The sequence below is a fragment of the Caloenas nicobarica genome, chromosome 27 (genome assembly GCF_036013445.1).
Source record: "Caloenas nicobarica isolate bCalNic1 chromosome 27, bCalNic1.hap1, whole genome shotgun sequence".
Lineage (NCBI taxonomy): Eukaryota > Metazoa > Chordata > Aves > Columbiformes > Columbidae > Caloenas > Caloenas nicobarica.
In genome coordinates, this window is record NC_088271.1 from 169,130 (window position 1) to 191,956 (window position 22,827).

Here is a 22,827-nt window from a genome sequence, read left to right on the forward strand (position 1 = left end):
GAGAGCAGAGCTGCTGACGCAGCCCAGAGCACCACCACAAAACATAACTGACCAGAAACGTCCGAGGCGCAAGAACCATCCACGCTTTCGGCTGCTGATACAAGAAAACCGGCACCCAGTTGGCACTAGGCCAATCATCACCGGCATTCCAGACCCTGGCATGGCACCTGAGATGCCTGTCGTTCCCCTCAGGCACAATGAGACCCCAGGATCGTCTGGCAGGCGCAAGGCAGGCTTCCCGAAGTACACGACAACGCAGACACAGGCTGGAGCTGCCCTGCCCAAGCTGGCATCGCACTGTAAGGTTCCCTGCGCCCTTTACCCACCCAAAGGGGACTGTTCCTGGACGGCCCTTTCCCCTCTGAGACCTTTAGCCCCCCGCCCCTGCAGTTCCCAGCCCCTCCCCAGCCCCCGTGCCTCCACTTAGCTTTCAGAGGACCAAGGGACTGAATTCATCCTCAACATAAGAAAACACCACATGGGCTAACGGGGATCTTCCTGCAGTTGCCACTTCCACTTTCCCCTTCATCACCTGCAATAAGAAAAGAAAACACACGCACACTATCGAGCGCCAGGATAATATTTACGAGTACTAGTCCACTAGTCATTGCTCACCTTGGCTGAGTTCTGGGAAGTACATTCAAATGATCCACCAGGGGCCACTGCACACTGCAAGGGTTCTGGGGACAACACAGTGTTCTGTGGGTGATCAGGGAGACGATGAGCCACCCCACAGCCTGAAAGACACTCTGCCTTACGGCCCTGCTGCTTCCTTTCAGAAATGCTGAAATTCCATCTACAGATGCAAGACGCTCACTTTAACCCCTGCTGGATAACCTGAGCATCATTCCTAGAAGGAGAGATTATATCAGCAGCTTGGTATACAGCAGTACAAACCACAAAACAACGCTCCATTTTTATTGTGGCCAGGAGTTCCGGAAAAGCACAAAGCACCTAGAATTGAACCAATATATTAAGCAGAGTTACAAACATACTTTCTGCTACAGCTGCTGTTGAACCTTCGCTGCTCCTGGAGCTCTTACCTCTAGCAGACACCTCCACTTCTCCAAACAGGTCTGTCCATGCTGACTAAACAGCTCAAAAGCTGCCCACTGCTGAAGGAGCAGCAGAGAACCAGCACCAAAGCAGCCCTGGAGCAGAATGAGCTCCTGCCCGGGGGCTGGGGCTCAAATACCCCGGGCCCCGCCCACCCCCCTCCCACAATGCCCTGGGGAAGGGGAGGGGTCAATCAGCCCAGGCCCCGCCCACCCCCCTGACCAAACCACCTGGGGAAGGGGCGGGGTCAACCGCCCAGGCCCCGCCCACCCCCCTCCCACAATCCCCTGGGGAAGGGGCGGGGTCAACCACCCAGGCCCCGCCCATCAAGGGACCAAAACACCTGGACCATCACTGGAAATGACAGCACCTGCACTTTTCTACCTCTATTCTATCTGCAATGGGACTGAGTACAGATGTAAGTTGTAATCTTTAATGATTGCTACACGTGACCTGTTTTTGGTGGGTGTACTGGTAGGTATTTTATTGTATATGTCTTTTTGGCTCTAGGTGTAATTATAAATAGATAACCGTACAGTCGAAAATGTAGTGTGGTAATTGCAGTCTCGAGATCGTACACCGGAAACTGTTTACCTGATATCCTGTGTCGGAAGTCGTGAACCGTAAGGTCTTCATCGGAAACCGTACACCGGAACTCATGCGACGGAAGTTGTGTTCCGGAAGTCGTACACCGGAAGCCATATGCCGGAAGTCCTGCAGCGGAAGTGTTTTTGCGGAAGTAGTATGCCCGAAGTTGTATTTTTAAGAAGTGTTTTTTTTGTTTTTTTAGTTTATTTGGATGTTTTTTATGTGTGTCGTGTTGTTGTTAAAACTGGTATGTGTTTGTCGATCTTGTATTTTGATTTTGTTTTAATGCGTGGAGAGGGCAAAAAATATTTTGACCAAATTTGCATATTTAATTAGATCATTTGCATGATTAGCTGCTAACTGTCATTCCCAGTGAAAGTAATTCCTAATGTCATGTTCATGTGGTGTAGTTATTTGATTAGTGATTGCTCCCACTGGGAATGACAGTTTGTGGGTGGGGCTATTATTTTATTATTTTTCTGTGTATATAAAAGACTAAAAATCTAAAGTCCGGTGCAGCAGTAGAAATTTGGATGCTCTAGAGGAGTGCTTGGCTTGGGGTTTTTATCTTGATTCAGAGTGATTTCTACACAGACAGGAGATGCCAAAAGCTAGAGGGAGGCCCTCCCGTTGAGTCAGTGTTCAGAAGGGACCCCCTCGCTTTCTGAACTCCTCCTCAGAGAGGAGTCCAGGTGCGGCTGGGTCCAGACTTAGCCCCAGACTGGATCTATGGTTTGTGTCTAAGAGACACAGAAGGCAGGAGGAACAGCTAAGGGACTCTGTGTATATATGGCCAAAGGATTGCATGTGCACACCCAATTCCTTATATCGCTTAGCCGGGATTTCAGAGTCTAATCATTCTGCACCTTGACATCCTTACCTCCCCTCCAGGGGCCTGGGGTCAGGTGGGTTGCAGTCTGGATCCTTGGTCTCTTGGGGCAAACTCTCAGGCAAAAAGTCCATGTAAATAAGTAACCAAAAAGAGCAGTACAGCAAGAGGGCTGACTCGACTGCTGACTTTGCTGATGTCCCAGCCAAGCATAGAAATCCCTGGGTATTTATACCCTTACAGACTATTTACCCACCCGTCACACTATGATTCAGTCCAATAGCAATAGTTGAGTCTGGGGTCTTCTTGCTTCTCAGTGGATCCTTTGCACTGACTTCAGACAGGCCTTTGCTTTGTGCGGCTGTAGATATTGTTTACAGTCCATACATGCTTTGTGCCAGCCTTGACTGTGGTGTTTTCTCTGAATGAAACCTATTTGTACAGAAAAGTGTAAAGCAGGCCTTATCTCACAGGTGTTGATCGTAGTCTATAGCTGCTTTTGTTACCATTAAGTAAAGGCTGTAATTACAAGTGATACATTCTTTTTAAGAGGCATTTTCTTAAGCTAAGTGACTCATATTGACAACGTGGTCACCTGCAAAGAAAAAAAAATTGTTAAAACACTTTGTCTGTGAAAGAACAGTACACCACATAAAACAGTAGTCAACATTGGCCTTGGATATGAACTCTAAAACACCAGTGAAGGGACAGTCCACTCCCCCTGCCCATGGCTACTCCATCCCAGATGATGGTACAGCCTTTGCCTACAAAATTTATTGTGTCAAGAAATTAACCATGGACTCCTAGGGCTCAGTCCATCCAACCCTGACTCTACACCTCCGGGCAGAGCAGCTCCAAGCCAAATGTGCACATGTGCAGACTGACACTCCACAAAATGTTATAGGCAACATGACTGCAACAGCCCCAAAAACGCTAAACAACAACAACGACTCCAAGACCAGAGACGGCATCGATCAAAAGAACCTACAGGGAGGCAGTGGTGAGGCGAGGATTCCCTACAGCAAACCCAAAACAAAAAGGAGCTGAACATCACGGCCCCTTACGAGACGATGGCACTGGCACAGGAAACAGAGATGGTGGCGCTGGCACAACAAACAGAGACGGCGGCACTGGCACAAACAGACAACACAAACACAAGAAACTGCTGCAACGCCTAAGAACTTCAAGATGCTGGGACGAAGTGTCAGTCCCTTAGACTGGATGAGAAGAGAGCAGAGCTGCCAACGCAGCCCAGAGCTACACCACAAAACACAACTGACCAGAAATGTCCGAGGTGCAAGAACCATCCACGCTTTCGGCTGCTGATACAAGAAAACCGGCACCCAGTTGGCACTATGCCAGTCATCACCGGCATTCCAGACCCTGGCATGGCACCTGAGATGCCGGTCGTGCCCCTCGGGCACAACGAGACCCCAGGATCATCTGACAGGCGCAAGGCAGGCTTCCCGAAGTACACGACAACGCAGACACAGGCTGGAGCTGCCCTGCCCAAGCTGGCATCGCACTGTAAAGTTCCCTGTGCCCTTCACCCACCCAAAGGGGACTGTTCCTGGATGGCCCTCTCCCCTATGAGAACTTTAAACCCCCTCCCTGCAATTCCCAGTCCCTCCCCAGCTCCTGTGCCTCCACTTAGCTTTCAGAGGGCCCAGGAACTAAATCCATCCTCAACAGAGGAAGACACCACATGTGCTAATGGGGATCTTCCTGCAGTTGCCACTTTCCCCTTCATCATATATAAGGCTGTTGTCAGAGGATGTAGGGAGGCAACTAGGAAAGCTAAGGCCTCCTTAGAGTTAAACCTGGCAAGAGGGGTCAAGGACAACAGAAACAGCTTCTTCAAATACATGGCAGAGAAAACTAACACAAGAGGCAATGTAGGCCCACTGATGAATGGGGTGGGTGCCCTGGTGACAGAAGATACAGAGAAGGCAGAATTACTGAATGCCTTCTTTGTCTCCGTCTACTCTGCCGGAGGCTGTCCTGAGGAGCCCCGTACCCCTGAGGCCCCAGAGGAAGGCAGGGCAATGGAGGAGTTTGTCTTAGTTGACGAGGACTGGGTTAGGGAGCATTTAAGCAATCTGGACACCCATAAATCCATGGGTCCAGATGGGATGCACCCGCGGGTGCTGAGGGAGCTGGCTGAAGTCATTGCTGGACCACTCTCCATCATCTTTGCCAAGTCTTGGCAAACGGGAGAGGTGCCTGAGGACTGGAGGAAAGCAAATGTCACTCCGGTCTTCAAAAAGGGCAAGAAGGAGGACCCGGGCAACTATAGACCGGTCAGCCTCACCTCCATCCCTGGGAAAGTGATGGAACACCTTATCCTTGGTGCCATCTTAAGACATATCAAGGATAAGAGGGTCATGAGGGACGGTCAACATGGCCTCACCAAGGGGAAGTCGTGTTGGAGCAACCTCAGAGTCTTTTATGAAGACGTAACAAGGTGGATTGACGATGGCAGAGCAGTGGATGTGGTCTACCTTGACTTCAGCAAAGCATTTGACACCGTCTCCCACAGCATCCTCACGGCAAAACTGAGGAAGTGTGGACTGGGTGATCGGGTAGTGAGGTGGACTGCAAACTGGCTGAAGGAGAGAAGCCAGAGAGTCGTGGTCAATGGGGCGGAGTCTGGTTGGAGGCCTGTATCTAGTGGAGTGCCTCAAGGGTCAGTTCTGGGACCAATACTATTCAATATATTCATCAACGACTTGGATGAGGGAATTGAGTGTACTATCAGCAAGTTTGCTGATGACACCAAGCTGGGAGGAGTGGCTGACACGCCAGAGGGCTGTGCTGCCATCCAGCGAGATCTGGACAGGCTGGAGAGTTGGGCGGGGAAAAATTTAATGAAATATAACAAGGGAAAATGTAGAGTCTTGCATCTGGGCAGGAACAACCCCAGGTTCCAGTACAGGTTGGGGAATGACCTATTAGAGATCAGTGTAGGGCAAAGGGACCTGGGGGTCCTGGTGGACAGCAGGGTGACCATGAGCCAGCACTGGGCCCTTGTGGCCAAGAAGGCCAATGGCATCCTGGGGTGTATTAGAAGGGGGGTGGTTAGTAGGTCCAGAGAGGTTCTCCTTCCCCTCTACTCTGCCCTGGTGAGACCTCATCTGGAATATTGTGTCCAGTTCTGGGCCCCTCAGTTCAAGAAGGACAGGGAACTGCTGGAGAGAGTCCAGCGCAGGGCCACAAAGATGATTAAGGGAGTGGAGCATCTCCCTTATGAGGAAAGGCTGAGGGAGCTGGGTCTCTTTAGCTTGGAGAAGAGGAGACTGAGGGGTGACCTCATCAATGTTTATAAATATATAAAGGGTGGGTGTCACGAGGATGGAGCCAGGCTCTTCTGGGTGACAACCAACAGTAAGACAAGGGGTAATGGGTTCAAGCTGGAACACAAGAGGTTCCACTTAAATTTGAGAAGAAACTTCTTCTCAGTCAGGGTGACGGACACTGGAACAGGCTGCCCAGGGGGGTTGTGGATTCTCCTTCCCTGGAGACATTCAAAACCCGCCTGGACGCCTCCTGTGTAACCTCATCTGGGTGTTCCTGCTCTGGCAGGGGGATTGGACTGGATGATCTTTCGAGGTCCCTTCCAATCGCTAACATTCTGTGATTCTGTGATCATCTGCAATAAGAAAAGAAAACACACGCTCACTAAGTAGTGCCAGCACTAAATATCATGTACATCAACACCGACCCCATCCACAACACCCACCTCCTCCTAAGTTCCACGGCGTTCTGTTCAGCGTCCAGCTGGCACCTGGTGGGGGGACAGGGGGTCAGGGGTCCCCCGTGCCGCCCCCTCACTGAAGGGCGGTCTCTGGTGTCCCCAGTGTCTCCACTCACTCCATGGGGGTCTCTGTATCCCCATGACCCCAATGTCCCCATGTCTCCACTCACTCCACGTGGGTCTCTGTATGCCCATGTCCCCTAACCCTAATGATCCTAACCCTAACCCCCAACTCCAACCCCTAACCCTAACCCGAACCCTAACCCGAATCTGAACCCGAACCCTAACCTAAAGGAAAGCTAAAGGAAATTAAAAAAAACATCCCTGGATGGGGGTTTTTTGGGCATTATTTTTGTTGGGGGCCAGGGGAAGTGTTGGGGTATTTTTAATTAAGGAAACTGCTATTTCAACTGTAAGTCCAACCTGCAAGTGAAAACAAACCACACATACAAGGCTGGACACAGTAAAAAAAAAAGATCCCAACTCTTTCAGTAATCGCTGACAGCGCATCCGGCTCGGTCAGTAAAGCTGAAAGCGTGCAGCCTCAAAGAGTGAAATTAAAAGGTAAAAAATAAACCTCGGTAATTGACTTTATACTAAAAAGGTATGCATATGTTTAGCTACACAAAAAAACCCCTTTGATTTTCCTTGCTGGCCGTGCGTTGCAGTACCCGAGTTTTCCCACAGGATGGCAGCACCGAGGCGCGCCGCGGCACCGCCTTGGGGCGGCCGCCTGCAGTACCGCGCTTCGCCCACAGGGCGGCAGCACCGAGACCCGCCGCGGCAGCCCCGGGCGAGCGGTCGGGCCGCGTTCCGCGGGAATCCCGGGCAACCCGGGCCAGGTTCTCGTCACCCTCAGTGTAAACGTGTGTCACCTTATCACTCTGGTCTCACCAGAGCAGAGCAGAGGGGCAGAATCCCCTCCCTCCACCTGCTGCCCACGAGGCTGGGGATGCAACCCAAGATATTTATTATTTCTGGGCTGCAAGCACACATTGACAGCTCGTGTCCTATTTTTCTTCCCCCAGCACCCCCAAGTCCTTCTCCGCAGGGCTGCTCTCCATCCCGTCACCCCAGCCTGGATTGATAATGGGGGTTGTCCCAACCCAGGTGCCACGCTGCCAAAAAGCCACCTACCAGCAGACAGACGGACAGCCAGACAGACAATCCAGAACCAGAGCAGGGTGTCCGGTCCCGAGGATGCTGGAACAGGGAACGAGAGGCGGCGGGGAGTGAGACACTGTAGGCAGCACATGAATTCATATATAGTAAAAAGTCTTTATTAAGAAGGCTTTGAAGTCAAAAAATAAAACTCTTGATACAATTTTCATAACCGTCAAGTCAGCTCAGCAAATATATAATCAGTACTTTAGCCATGTAAGGTTAAAGGTCCGTTATTTTCTTTTTAAAATAAAATATATTTTAGTTTTTAAAATTTATTCAATAAAGTACATATTTTCCTATAAATTCCCTACATATACATAAAGAGGTAAAAAATTAAAAAAAAAAAACTAAAACAAACAAACAAAAACAAAAACCAAAAAAAACAACAAAAAACCAAAACGAAACCAAAAAAACCCAACTACAAAATAAAAAGAAGGTAGAAATTTGTCTGGTTTTTGTGACATGGCATGTTAACTGTGCCCCCTCCACCCCACGAGCTCCCCTGCCTGGCCTGGCCCCTCCAGCCATGACTCCAACCTCCCATTACACATTTCTGGGCAGTTTTCACATTGGCAAAATAGAAGATAGACCTGCGTTACAAAAAAAATATATATACATATATTTATAGAACCATTGAGAATCATCCAAAAAAATAACTACATACAAAAAGAACAACAACAAAAAAATTATAATAATAGAATGATTTTAAAAAAATAAAAGACAACCCTTGCGTGTCCTAAAATAAAAAGTGCAACCGGACCTTTTCTTTCTGTTTATTTAACTTTGCAAACTGAATACTGTTATTTGGGAAGGACTGTTGAAGAACAGCTGGGCTTCCTCCTCCCAGCCGCCACAGCCGGGTGAAGAGTTAAAGCTATTCTGTAAACATCGGAGTTGCCTCCTCTCTGCAGTTTCACACCCTCTTCCTCCTCATCTTCGTCAGCCCCCTCCCCCACCCCTCCCGACCCCCGATTTTTTGGCCACCCCCCCGCCCCACTGTCCTCTCCAGCCAACACACAGCAGCCTCTCCATCCCCCCCCCACCCCCTGCGCCCACTGGATCTGTTATTAAATAAAAAGGTTGATTTAAACAGTTTTCCGAGTCCTTAAAAATAAGTGTTGGGGTAGAATGGGAGGGCTGGTGGCCCTGGTGAGCCACGGCCCGGCTAGGAGAAGATGTGGATGGCTTGCGTGGCGGGAGTGTGGCACGCGGGGCACTCAGGCTCGGCTTTGCCGCAGATGCGCATGGCGCATTCCATGCAGAAGAGGTTGTGGCCGCAGGGCACCAGGGCGGCGATCACCTCGCTCTCAAAACACACCATGCACTCCCGGGAGCTCTTGCGGGGCCCATCCGAGCTGCTGGAGTCGGTGGGCGAGCCCGAGGTGGCAGAGATGCTGCCAGGCAGGGAGGAGGAGGAGGAGTAGCCGGTGCTGTTGGAGAAGGAGGACAGGGAGCCCTGGGTGGGCAGCCAGGACAAGGTGCTGACGGGGTCGCTCTGGATGCGGCGAGCTAAGGGGTGTTCCAGGGCCGCCCCCGCACCGCTCTCAGGGAGGGTGGGCGAGTGGCGTGGCGTGGCCGTGCCGCTGCTGCGTCTCTGCGAGCCGTTGATGGAGGAGCAGCTGCTGAAGGCTTGCAAGGGGTTGCCCGAGCGTTCAAAGGGCGACCAGATGGTGGTAGTGGGTGTCGTGAGGTCGAGGGCCAAGAAGTCAAAGCCAAAGTCGCACTCCTCAGAGCCCAGCGGAGCCGGGGGCTCGCTGAAGGTGAAGCCAGAGCTGGTGCTGTAGGGGCTGGTGGGGCTGGCGTCCGCCACCCGCCCGCTGTAGAAGGACTCGGTCGAGGTGCTGCCCAGTGAGCTGAGGCTGTCGTTGCGCGGAGCGGCCGAGGGGCGGCGGGCAGGGTGGGGGGCTTTGGCCCACAGGCCGCCTGTGCTGCCCTGCAGGTCCAGGCAGACGTCAGTGCCGTTGGAGTGGAAGTCGTTGTCGGTGTTGACATCAATGAAGGAGCCTGTCCGCATGGTGATGTGCGCCTCGATCTCCTCCCTCGCCCGGTCCACGTTCTCGGGCATACCCGTCACCTCGAAGACGGGCTCCTTGTCCCGGCTGGGCGTCACGATGTAGGTGTGTGTCTGCTGCTGGATCCGCTTGATGGTGGCTCCTTTGGGCCCCACCACCAGCCCCACCACACGGTACGGGACCCTGACCTGGATGGTGGTCTGTCCTGGCAGGTTGGGGGGGCCCTGCATTGCTCCTGTAAGCCCATTCACTTTGTTGCGCGTCGCCCGGATCATGGAGAAGTGCTCGGCAGCCGAGAGGATCTCCCTTTTCGCCATCTCCACATCCTCCTTCCTCCCAGTCACAATGAAAATAGGCTCCTCGCCCCTGACCGGCGTCTTGATGTAGGTGTTGGTCTTGGCGCGAAGGGCTTTGATTTTGCAGCCTGCAGAGCAAGGAGAAAGGGAAAAAAAAATGACACATCAAAGCTGAGAGCTCGCGTGGTCACCCTGCTCACCCAGGATGGGGAGATGCGGGAGCAGCCGGAACCAGCGGGTCCCTTTGGTTCTGCACCTGCAGCGCAGACGCCCTTGCGGAAAGGGGTCCCTCCTGCCCCAAAGGCAGCTGGGGGTCACAGCTTGGTGCTGGGGGCTGCACCAGCTCATCTGAGACACGTCAGGCTCCTGGCACCGGCCTGATCCTCTGCCATCACCTCCTCTATGCCGCTGCGGGGACAAGGACCTGCGGGACACAGCCTGACCCGGCTCCTGAGGGCTCGGACAAGGCTGGGGCAGAGAGGGGACAGGGCAAGTGGCCATGGGGGCACTGCTGGGCCACTGAAGGGATGGGAAGCCAGGTTTACTTAAAAAGTGTTTGAGGTGCAAGGAAAAAAGACACTGGAGATGGAAGGGAACGAAAAGGCTCACTGGGGTCCTTCAGGTTTGTCAACACCTCTCAGCCAGCAGATGAACTCGAGAAACAGCCCTGGCTGTGCCCCAATGGCAGCAGCGATGGCCCCAGAGGGACAGGGGATCCGGGGCTCCCCACAAGCAGGCAGCACAGGCCCCCCAGCCCCGAGGGAGGAGACCCCAGGCAGAGGCTGCGCCATCCAGCGGGGACAAAGGGGCTGCCGGGGCAGCGGCTCCCCCTCACCAGGGGACATGATTCAGCAGGACACCAGGGCTTTGATGCCAGCTCTGCCTCGCCTGGCACGACACTGGGCTCAAAGAATGTCCTGAGCTGGGAGGGACCCACAGGGATCATCGAGTCCAACCCCTGTCCCTGCACAGGACACCCCACAGGTCACACCGTGTGTCTGAGGACGTTGTCCGGTCTCTTCTTGAACACTGTCAGGTTGGGGCCGGGACACCTCCCTGGGGAGCCTGTTCCAGTGTCCAGCACCTCTGGGTGAAGAACCTCTTCCTCATGTCCAACTGACCGTCCTCAGCACATCTTCCTGCCGTCCCCTTGGGTTCCATTGCTGGTCACCACATCCCTGCCCCTTCCCTCCCACGTGTGAACCGGGCTCCGGCAACAAGTCCCCGCAGCCCCCGTCCCGCTCCTGCTCCACCCAGACCAGTCACTGTGGCTCTCGCCGAGGAGCCACCTGTGGCCACAAGCGCAGCATCGATCCCTGGCAACCCCAGCGCTGCTAACTGCACCTGCTCCACCTGTGCTCCGGTGCACAGGCTTAACTAAATTCACACGAGCCAGGCACAGTGTGAGCTCAGCCCAGCCGCCCTCTGCTCCGGTACACGAGGGCAAGGGATCCCCCATCTCCCACCCCCACGCACCCCCCGAGCTCTGCGGGACACCCAGAGCAAAGCTGGGAGCCCACAAGGGATGAGGCTGCTCCATCGGAGGCCCGAGCGCGTCCCCGAACGCTGCAAATGCTGCTGCTGCGGATCCACACTGACAAACAGCCGCACACGGGGAGAGCTCAGCTCCACGCACACGTGGTCAAGGAGCTGCAAGCGCACAGCCAGCTCCTCCACACACAGGTGGCTTGGGCACTCCTCGTCATCATCCTCCTCAACCTCCTACCAGGGCTCCCTGAGGAAGGGCAGGCGGCTCTTGCAGCTGCTGGGCTGAAGGGAGAGCCGTGGGGAGGTTGAAGGGACTCAGGACGATCAGGCAGGTTTGTCCCAACCAGGGAAATTGTCTCGTGCTCGCGAGCGGCTGGATTAGCAGAGCCCTGACAGGGCCATGATGCTCCTGGACACATGAGCATGGTGCGTTTACCAGGGCAGTGAACATCATGAATAACCAGAAGTAAAAAAGGTGTCAAAATAAGTGACTAGCATCTTTCCTGGGTGTCACAGCCCAGCATTTTGGCAGCACTAAGCCCTCCGATAGCCACATCCAGGGAGCCGTGGGGTGAGGACGCCAGCCTCTCCAGACACTTCCTTCAAAAATCCTCGAAAGCAGCTTGTACCCGCCGGCGCGGTCCCTGCCCGGCTCCCGGCCGCCCCGCGCTGCCGGTAGCTCCACGTGTGCCCTGCAAAGGTCCCAGGTTGAAGAGGATCCGGGGTGGGAACAGGCAGATAAACAGCCACACAGACACCTGCTGAGATCTCCCTCCTAAGGGGAGAAACCCTCTGGATTTCATACAAGCCAGGCTGAAGGCATTTGGCAGCCACCTCCAAGCACTTGTTGCAATCAAACCAACGTTCCTCTCACCTTTCATTGCCCCAGGGATTCACTCCTGGCTTGAGGCAGTGGGACGAGCCCAAATTCAACCCAAATTCAACCATCTGTGCAACCAGCTGGGCTGGGGACAGCACAGAGCTGCCCTGTTCCCCAGAGCTGGGGAAGCCACTGAGGAGACACACGGAGGCATGTGGGTGAAGAAGGGTTTGTCCAGGCTTTTCCTAATTTAGGACAACAACTGAAAGGTGTATTTATGGCCGGGGGCATATGGTAGAGAGAGCAATGTCTGGTGACTGGGGCAGGGCAGAACCAGTAGCCATCATAAAGGTGAATTTTTTTTAAGCATGTCCCAGTTTCTGCGAGGCTGCCCAGAGTGAAGTGCCTATGACTCCCACACCTCCCTCCTCGATTTATTCTGGTACCTGCTATAAGCCCATCCCCTGCTCGGCAAACTGGGACACACGTGGTGGCATCGGGACAGGGAGGCACCGAGGGCTCTGCTAGTGCCTCCCACAGACACCAGCATCGCATCCGAGGTCCAAAAATCACCCTTTGGAGCAGGAAGCAGCAATTTCAAGACCCAAAGGTATCGGGCAGCTGCCAGGAGCTGATCGGGAGCCGCGTCCCATGGGAGTACAGCAGAGCGAAGCTCTTCTCGCCCTGCTCCACTGGTGGGACCAAACTGATGCTATCGCAGCACAAAATGGAGGAAAAGTTTCTCCTTGTGAGCCCTTCCTAGGGGCAAAGCCAGAAACCTGGGTTCAAAATTGAAGGGGTGCCTGGCTTGGGCAGCTCCACCCTCCTTAAACAAGCAGGGCAGGAACACCACACACAACCTGCGGCTGCTGGACCCTGCCAGGGCCACCATGGCACAGAAAAATGCACCGCGGGTCAGAGCTGGTTTTACCAACCCTGGTGTAAAAGGACGGTGACGGTCTGGGACAGTGGGGGAGCTTGGTCACCACTCCACCGCGGGGGAAACATCGGCCTGGAAGCTGCTTGCCCGAGGCCACGTGTTGGTGTCTGCAGCAGGAGCCTCAGCACGAGGAGGCTCCATCACCACGACACGTCGGTGAGAGCTCCGGACGGGCACATGGGGGACAGAGCCGTAACAGCACCAGGGTCCCCCCAGGGACCAACCTGTCCTGCTGCTGCCGCCTGTCCCAAACTCCACCCAAGTCACCCCCCTGGCTGCGGGAACTCCCAGACAGCAAGTCTGAAATGTCCCCAGTGGAAAGGATGTGCATCCTCTGGCTGGGATTCGACCAGAAAAGCATCTAAACCCAGACAGCCCAGTGAGCTGCAGGTCTTCAACGCCAGCACCGAGGAGGAGGTACAGCCTCACGGCAGTACGGCCCCTGTCCCCATCACACTCGCGTCTCCTGGCCACAGCTGCTCCTGGCCACGCTCAGGGACACACTGACACCCCATGGCCGAGCTCCCCAAAGCCCCCCGAAAGCCAGACATACTCCAACGACACAACACAGGTGGTTTAACCAGCAACCTGCAACTGGGGGAATGATCCACACCAGTATGAGATATTCCAGGTGAGTCTCCACAAGCCCCCACCCAAGCACGTGGTGAAAACACCATCCCTGATAGCTGCACCCCTCTGAAATTGGTGCTGCACAACCCCACTGGAACGGGACCAGGGAGAGGACCAGGTGCCACCTGGCATTGCTGGTGACCGCACCACGGGCACGTCCTCACCCCAGCATCACCGGATTAAGCAGCACCGTATCCCAGCCATGTGGCAGTGGTCGGCATTCCCGTATTTTACCTTGCCGAGGGCCGGCGCACAGCATTTTGATTCATAGAATCATTTAGGTTGGAAGAGACCCTTAAGATCATCAAGCCCAAACATAACCTAAACCTGGCAATAAACGATGTCCCTAAGAACCTCATCTACATGTCTGTTCGACCCCTCCAGGGATGGTGACTCCACCACTGCCCTGGGCACCCCGTTCCACTGCTTCGCAACCCTTTACATGAAGAAATGTTTTTTAATATCCAATCTAACCCTTCCATGGCACAACTTGAGGCCATTTCCTCTTGTCCTCTCAAGAGAGGAGGAAAACAAGGTGTCAGACTTTGCTACAAGTCTATAAACAAGGTGGCTTTAAAAGCGCCTTTCATATTCAAAAGAAAACATCCCCAGAATTGGGGCAGACCCAGGGGTGCTGCAGCCCCAGCAGACCCGTTCTCAACACCGGAGCCCAGGAGCAGCTCAGTCACCATGTTAGAGCCTTTGTCACAGCTCCGTGTCCCCACTGGCCCAGAGGCATCAGGACAACCTGAACAAGACAAGAAACAGAATCCCAGGGGATTCTCCCCAGGATGATGCAGTGATGGAGGCAGCATCTCTGGAAAAGTGGCTGCTCTCCCTGAACATCCTCTCTTGGTACCACCAGAGAGGACTTCACACTCTGCCAGGAGCCCCGGTTGGACCAGGGCTGTGACCATCGCAAGAGCTGATGAAAACCAGCCCAGTGCAGGCTGGGGCAGCTAGCGGGACATGTCTCTCCATCCTCTGCGCTCCTGCTGCTCCCCAGGCAAGAGAAGAGCCCTGAAACAGCTCAGCCCATTTGCTGATCCCCAGCACCTGCTCTGACATCAGGAGGTCTCCTCCACGTGAGGACAAAGGCAGCAGAACCCCTCGGCCAGACAGCATCTCTCCCCAAGGAATTTTGTGCTTGCCGTGCCCAGCTCCAAGCTGTGAAAACCCAAGAAAGAGCAAACGGAGCTTTTCTGGAGGAGCCTTTGAGGGCATCAACCAGAACTGTTCCCAGAAGCCAGCTGACGCCTTGCACCCAGCCCCCTGGAGTGTGCTAAAAGGATGCGGAAGAGACAATACCCTTCCTAAAAAGATGCAGAAAAGACGTTACACTTCCTATTTCCCAGCTCTGCAGCACCTCCTGGCCTCAGATCCAGTGTTACGGTGCTCCAGCCCCCTTTGTTCCAGGCAGATGGCACAAGACGCATCAGGACCGGAGCCAGACGTGGAGCAGAACACGTCGCACCTCCATCGCGTTCACCTCCCCTTTCGCTGAGCTCTTCTTCCCACCTCTCTGCAAACAGTAATTAATTCATCCTCGCAACCACAATGTGGGAGAAAAAGCACATCGCAACTTTGTTTCTTCTCCAGACGCTGGGAAAAGCGAGGCAGTGCCGCTGGGCTCCTCGCTGCGAGTGAGAGGAGGAAGCCGGTGCCAGAGCGGGGATGTGAAGGCAGATACTCCAGCGCTGCCACCGACCCGTGCGGCTGACTTCAGGAGTTTCTGGCTCTGCCACGACTCGGAGGAGGGAGGAGGCAATCAGGCCGGCCCCGAAGGACGTGGCGTGACGGGCAGAGGATGGCAGAGAGCAGCAGCCCGGGGCTCGGGAACACGAGCGGATTCGTCGCAGCGCCAGCGATCCGCGGCCAGTTTACAGATGCCCAGGCTGGCTCGGAAACCGAGGCGCATGTTCTCCCTGTACATCCTCCAAGCGTCGAAACGCTGAGCTCTGGCAGAGACAAGCTGCCGTGTTTCATCCTGGATCTCCCCTTCAAGCATCCCAGCGTCTTCTATAAACAGCAAATTTCCCGAATCCTTCGCAGAGCTGCCAACAGCACCTGCGTGTTGCAGATGGGGAAGCGGAGCCCGGGAGAGGAGCCGTGGTGGGTTCCATCCCACGAGAGCCCGGGGCTCTCAGCTGCACCACCTGCCCGTCACCCTCCTGATCTCATTTGGGCAGAAGCTGCCGGAAACACAGCTCCAAACTTGGGACGCCAGGGAGCAACGCCAGCACGGTGCCATCATGCAAGAGCCACGGCGATTCTAACGTCCAGCCCTCCCCATCTCCCTTTTCCCCCATGATTCCGTTATCCCCACCACTCTTTCTGCTGGTTACTGGTGCGGTGAGCCCACACCACAGCAATCGGTGCCCACAGCACTTTTCGGGGAACACCCCTCCCATGGCAGGAGTCACGAATGGGCTTGCACACAAAGGCATGGCCATGCAATCCTGCCAGGCCACGCTGCCTCTGGGATGCCGTGCGGGCAGGGAGGAGAAAAACCGCAGATCCCGGCTGGCAGACGTCGCTAAACACCATCACCGGTGCCAGTCTGGATGGGGGGGTCACGGCAACTGCCCCTCCAGCTCAGAAAACATAGATTTGCTTTACACAACAAAGATTTACCTGCTGAGCTGCTGCTGCTCCCTTCTGGAAAGGGTTAAATTAGTGGATCTGGAGGAGAGAAACTGGAAGAAAAAGGAGAAGTAGGAGAAATTCCGACTGACAGCATCTGTCCCACCTCAGCCCACGCAGGACAAAGTGCGTTGGTCTGATGGGCGAAGCGCTGCCCTAGCTGCCAGCAACTCCCCGCCATGGCCTTGCTCACCCCGATGGCTCTGGGGACAGCAGGACCAGTCACAAAGTGGCCCGAGAGCTGCTCCTCAGAACATGGTGGATGGGGAGAACAAAAACAGCCTAGCCCCACTCGAGACCCTTCCAGGGCACCCGATACCCACATCTTCATCCCTCCCTGTGTTCCGAGCGCAGCAGCACCACAAGCACCCGCTCGCTCCTCGGGTCATTGCCTGGTTAAGCAGCGCAGGACGCACAAGAGTGACGGGGACATGGTCTGACCCAGGTCTGCAGTGTCACCAGCAGCCCATGTCCCCACCGGGATGATGCCAGGCCCGACGAAGCACCCCCAGGGCTCAGCTCCACGCTGCTGCCACGGGGCTACCGAAGACCGAGTGACATTCACACAGGGGGACCTGGGGACTAGAAGGACCTAGGAGACAGCACGGGTGCAGGAGGATGAGGTGAGCGAGGAAGGCTCTGCTTGTTTTCGAGCTCAGCACCAGATCCTGAGGCGGGAGCTGTGAACGACCTCTGCATCGCACCTGCACGGGCCGCACTGGCCTCGCACGTCCCTGATTTAAAACAGTTGCCGGTAGCACCCGAGAGCAGCCAGAGCACAAAGACACTCTGCTGACAGCCCTGTCCCCTTGGATGCTGCCCAACCGCACCCCCTGCCAGAGAGAAACAGGGGTGCCAAATGCCAAGCCCCTCCTCATGCCAAAAGCCCAGCACCACGGGGCGACGGGATGGCATCTGAACAGGCCAGGAGCTGCAGAAAAGCCGATACCAGGAGAGGGCAGGAAGCACATTGGGAAAAAACCCCCGAGAGAGCTGATCCTGGCCTGGGGCTGGGGCAGCAGCAGGTAACTCCAGCCCATCGCTGCCCTGGGTCCCCTTCGAGCCCACCAGCGGGACACGGTGCCCCACCACATCCCTCTTCCAGCTGGTACAATTTGTTTTGCAGCTCTTTTCCAGGAGCCCATGGAGCTCAGCAAACACCCAAACTCTGCACAAGGTGTTTGGGGCAGGCACCTGGGTGCACATGTAACTCGTTGGGGTGCAGGGGCGCAGCACTGGGACCTCACCGCAGCCCAAACACCCAACCTCAGCTGCTGCGAGAACAGGCGCCGACCCGAACGCAGCCGTTCCTCCAACCTCCCAGACCTTGCGGAGCTGAGGCTTTTCCCAAAACATACTGGATGCGTTTATGGGTTTGCTTTCAAGTTGCCGGACCCTGGGCTTCTGCAAAACCTGCCAGTGAGGCCACCAGATCCAGGTCCCCATCCAGCCCAGGGAGAAGTGGGATTCCCCCAGAGCAGGGCCAGTGCTGCGCTTCCCTCCTCCGCTGACGGAGCCGGTTGTGCCGCTCGCCTGCCCCGGCTGTGCTCGGCAGCCTGGGGGAACCCTCGGCTGGGGCGGTGGGACCAGCCAGGGGTGTGCGGAAAGTTGGGAGCCACGAAGCGGGGCCGGCTGGGAGGCAGCGCAGGCCAATGGGAAGCGCAGAGCATGATGTCACCGCGCTCATCACAGCATGGCTCTGGCTAACAAAGAGAACAATGAGGCTGCCCAGCTCCCCGCTTCCCCCCAGGAAAATAATGCCCCCCAAACCCCCCAGCCCACAGTCCCCTGGCTGGGGAGGGATGGGAACCCCAGAAGTGAGGGCACAGGTGGAGTGCCACAACCCTGCGTGCACAAAACGCCCCCCAGATCAGGCTCCCCGCGAGCCGAACTGCCCATCGCCAGCAGGATTCCTGTGGGTAGCAGCTCACCTTCCTTCTTTCCCGCCCCCGCCCCGTGAATCCTCTTCCCTGGGGTCTTTTTCTTTTTAAAGGTGAAAACTTCGGTTAAGGGACTATTTCAGATTTCCTCCAGACAAAGACCATGCCAGGCACACCCACCGGGGACAGGGCTGGGGCACGCCCGGGCGGCCTTTTGTGACAGCTGAGAGCGAGCAGGGCTTCAACCTCATCAACCAGCGGATAAATTACTATTTCGATATGAACTCTGAAATATCGAGGACCATTTACACGCCAAGAGCGGGAGGAAGGTGGGGCGGGGAAGACTCAACTACAATAAAATTAAAGCTTTCGTGTCCCGCCTGTTCCCACGGACTTGCACGGCCAGGGAACTTTCCGCGTTTCTCCCCCCCCGCCCCGCCCCGCGCCGTTTTGCTGGCTTATTAGAGTTTAATTAATATTTACGGAAAAGCACAAAGAGCAGCAGCTTCGGTGCTGAAACCCGCGGCGAGGGCGCGTCTGCGGGAGGAGTTTCAGGGCCGCGGGATTTGTCGCCGTTAAGTTTCCACCTCCGAACGGAGACAAAGCCTCAAAACTGCCCCAAACGCTGCGGGGCCGGGCGGGTGCGTCCCGCGGGAGGCGGCGCCGCAGCCCCGGGCCGGACAGCGCGGGGGTCCCCGGGTGCGTCCCCACGCGGGGCGGGGGTTACCTTGCCGGCCCACGATCTCGGCGACGTGCTCGGAGCTGGGCACGGGCACGCACTCGGTCATGTTCACGCTCTTCTTCCTGCTGCCCAGCGGCTCTGCCAGCAGCGCGGCGGGCGGCGCCAGGTGCGGGGCGAAGTTCCCGAAGGCGGCCGGGGGGGAGGCGGCGCTGGGAGCCGGCGGGGAGCCGCCGCCGCGCTCCCGCGCCTGCAGGCCGCCCGGCCCCGCTGCTCCTGCCGCCGCCTCCGGTTCCTCCGGCCCCGCGCCGCCCGCCTCCGCCGCCCGCAGCCCGCGCTCGCCCGCCTCCTCCAGCCCCAGCAGCGAGAACTGGTCCAGGGCGAACCTCAGGGCGGCGGCTTCGTCCTGCGCCGGCGGCCCCTCCCGCTCGGGCTCCGGTGCTGGCGGCTCCTGGCCGGCGCTCGGCGGCGGGCTGAGCAGCGCCAGGCAGCGCGGCGGGCCGCGGGGGGGCTGTCCGCCCTCGGGCTGGTAGATGGAACCGGGCATGGCGGCGGAGCGGCGGCCGGGGAGCGGAGCGGGCCGGGGCGGTGGCGGTGCCCGCCGCACGCCGCCTCTCTGCGCGCGCCCCCCGCCGCGCCGCCCCCGCCCCGCCCCGACGTCAGCCCGTCCCGACAATGGGCCGCGCCCCGCCGCGCGCGTGCGCCCGCCGCGGCCCCGCCCCCGCCGCAGGAAAGGGGCGGTGCCGGCCACGCCCCGCGCGGCAACACGGCGAGAGCTCCGCGGGAGAGCTCGCGCTGCCCACGCGTGTCCCCCGGCGCCGCCCCGCCCGAGGTTTAAGGCACAAGGTCGGCGGTTCGAGCCCCAGCTGGAGCCGGCCGGGCGGTACCGGACGGGGCAGCGGCCCGTACGTCCAGCACGGCAAGTCCCGAGTGGGGACACGGACTGTGCTCGGGTGGGGCAGGATGGGCACTCCGGAGGGTCACAGGACATGCAGGATGCTCCAGATATCGCGGTTGCACAGCCTTTCACTCCTGCCCTCTACAGTTCAACTACCGCGTGTTTTCTATTGTAAAGACACAGCCTGACCGCGTTCGCAGAGATGCTGTAAAAACGATGCTGAAATCGAGGAAGTTTGGAGACGCAGCAGGCTCAGGGCTGCCGTTATTTGGGTTTTTTTTTTTACACCCAGCTCTCAATCCCAAGCAGCCCCAGCTTTACGAATTTCCACCAGAGTCACAGATCAGATGAGGCAGGTGCTGCTTTGCACAACCCTTTTTTTCTTTCCCAGCAGAACGCAGAGCTGGAGCAGCAACGCACCCGCTGAGGACATGGCAGCTCTGCACAGCACCCAGGGGAGCCCGTTCCTGTCCCCCTGTTCCGTGCATACCGGGACCACGAACCGTTTGTCAAGCACTCGAGGGCGTGGAGCTACAGCACAGCTACACTTTAGGTACTGAAGGATATTTCCTTCTTCCCAAGTTGCAAAAGTTAAGAAAACATAAAATCTTTATCCTTTCTCCCACCTTTTCTTTTCCCCTTGGTTCTTCAGTTCCTGTTTTACAAGGGTTATTTGCTGTCTATTGCGCTCAGCGGGCAGCTGTTTCTGCTTCAGAGTTGTGACAACAGCACCTTGGATGCCCCAAGCCCACTGGGATCTCAACCACCTTCCTGAGCCTCCCTGGAGGGAAAGCCCCGGCACCAGGTCCTGCTGGGGGGTTCCCCCCAAAAAAAGGCAGTTGCAAAACAACCTCCTCCAAACCACTCATTCCACCTGGGCCACCGCTTTCCGGGGACCTGCTGCAGATGGAGCGGTAAGGAGCCCTTCCTGCAGCAACGGCACAGCAGCTAATTTGCTGTTACCATATGGAAAACAATTACCAGCTCACCTGCTACCTCCAATGCCCAGATGCTCAAATTCCACAGGTCCCATTCTCAAGATTCTTTTTCTCCATTTTCACATAATTGTCTTTCCAAGTCACTGTCTTTGGGACTAATTCAACCATTTGGCTTGGGGCCGGTTTTAGGTGCGAGAACCAGTAGTGTCTGTTCTAGTAAACCCCCACTTTGAAATGTCTACATACAGACCCTGGGAAACATTAAACTCCTGCTGGTCAGTGGCCCTGACACATGAGCCACGTGGCTGTCCTTGTGCTTCCGAGTTTTTATCCTTCAGCTGGCGACTCTCCTATGGAGAAGGACTTTGACCTTCTGATAATGTGAAACGTAGAATCGTAGAACGGTTTGGGTTGAAGGGAACTTCCCAGCCCCCCCAGTGCCCCCCTGCCATGGGCAGGGACATCTGCACCAGCTCCGGTTGCTCAGAGCCCCGTCCAGCCTGGCCTGGGATGTCTCCAGGGATGGTTCAGCCACCACCTCTCTGGGCAACCTGGGCCGGGCTCTCACCACCCTCAGTGTAAAAATGTGTCACCTTATCATCTATGTGATCTTTCCAGTGAGATAACAGCCACCAGGACCCGCCTCCTTCCTTCTTTCAATTTCTTTTACCTGCCAACTAACCCTGACACCTTCCAGCTGCTGAAAAGTTTCATGAAACAGGCAACAAGCTGCTGCTTCTCCTGTTTTACCTTCGGAGGTCCTGGCAGCAAGCTCCCACCAGCTCTTTTTCTGGATGGCTGCTGCAGAAGATGACTGTAGCAACTTCTGGTTTTCCCCGAAGCATTCACGGCTCAATTTCACAGAGATCTGACTGCATCCATCCAGACTCCTCGGTGCTTACACGGATGCATCGGCATGAGTGCAGCTCTGGGAATCCTCCCACTTCGGACTCGTCTTCTCCAGGCTGCAAGCTGTTCAGAGAATTGTTCTGCTCCAGGCAAGTCATACAAAGTTCGCAGCTACTGCGGACCTAAGCTTCTCCTCCAGGCACAGACACGGCAAAACCAGATTTGAGCCACACAAGCTGGCTGCGAGACATCTCCCCTGCTCACTTCTGAAAATATTTAACCTACTAATCTGAGACACCTCACTAAACTACTAAAAATAGTGGGTTTTCCATGACTTGAGACAGAACAGTACAGACCCTCCCTTCTGAGCTTCTCTCATTTCCAGAAAAACGTAGAAAATTCCCACCAATGACCAGCACTGTGAACTTCTCTGGGCAACCTGCACCAACCCAGATGACACCTGTACCTGTGCCCATCTGAATGCTCCCGATGTCCCCACCGCAGCTCCGGCGCGATCAACACACTCCTTGTCACCACCAGCCACCCCGTCACCATCTCTCAAGCCCCACGAAAAGTGCTGGTTTCAAACGGACCTCAGGAACTGCCAGTTGTTATTTTAAGTGGTTTTGGAAAACCTGGTTTGTAGACATGATGTTTTGTTCAATTTTCCACAGAACTAGCTCACTCTTTCTTCTCAGATTCTTAACTTCACTCAGGACACCAAGCTGCCTTTGCATTTTTTTTTTTTTTTAACTTGAGTAATTAGCAGGTCTTTAAGAGACAAAAACGGATTACACAAATTAGAGGAGTTCTTCAGCACAACCAAAACACAACCATACAGAAAATCTGATTTCCTTGAACGCAAGAGAAGACAGAAGGCACATGCTTTTGGTTTCCAAGCCCATCCCTCCAGGCAGCTCATTCACAACTACTCCTTCTGCCTCTTTGTGCTGCATGTAATTGTTTGGTCTCTGATCACCCACAGAAAAAAAAAGATGTTTACTAAAGTGACCAACACAATCCCCTGTACATGTACCAGGAATTAAAGAACACTGTGCCAAAGCAAAGCTGAGGTGGAACAGCCTGTTAAGCTGTTTTCTGTATGGAGAAACAGCAATATAGCTGCAGCAGATTCATTAGTACCAACACAGCTGTGCGAAACGAACTCTCCCAAGCACAATTCGGCAACAGCTGCTCTTATTCCAGGTCAAGTGTACAAAGGCAGAAGTTCCAACATCCAAACTAGAATATCTACTTTGCTATAAAGACCACCCTTTTGCAAACTAGCCCCTGAAGAGCGGATCACTGAACACATCGGGGAAACCCTCCCTCCCCAAGAAACCAAAAAAAACCCCAGTTATCC

The 22,827-nt window shown here is 55.6% G+C and overlaps 1 protein-coding gene and 1 long non-coding RNA gene across 2 annotated transcripts; one reads left to right on the plus strand and one right to left on the minus strand.

The window, feature by feature from the left end:
- The first annotated feature begins 1,377 nt into the window (after window positions 1-1,377).
- Window positions 1,378-2,115, plus strand: LOC135999195 (uncharacterized). The gene is made up of 2 exons (XR_010607683.1): window positions 1,378-1,474; window positions 1,567-2,115. It is a non-coding gene; the product is annotated as an uncharacterized LOC135999195 (long non-coding RNA).
- A 6,332-nt stretch (window positions 2,116-8,447) lies between these two features.
- MEX3D (mex-3 RNA binding family member D) lies at window positions 8,448-19,438 on the minus strand. The gene is made up of 2 exons (XM_065652560.1): window positions 18,828-19,438; window positions 8,448-9,827 (listed from the first exon to the last, which is right to left on the minus strand). Exons 1-2 carry the CDS (start codon window positions 19,324-19,326, stop codon window positions 8,557-8,559), a joined length of 1,770 nt encoding a protein of 589 aa, XP_065508632.1. The 5' UTR covers window positions 19,327-19,438; the 3' UTR covers window positions 8,448-8,556.
- Window positions 19,439-22,827: the final 3,389 nt, after the last annotated feature.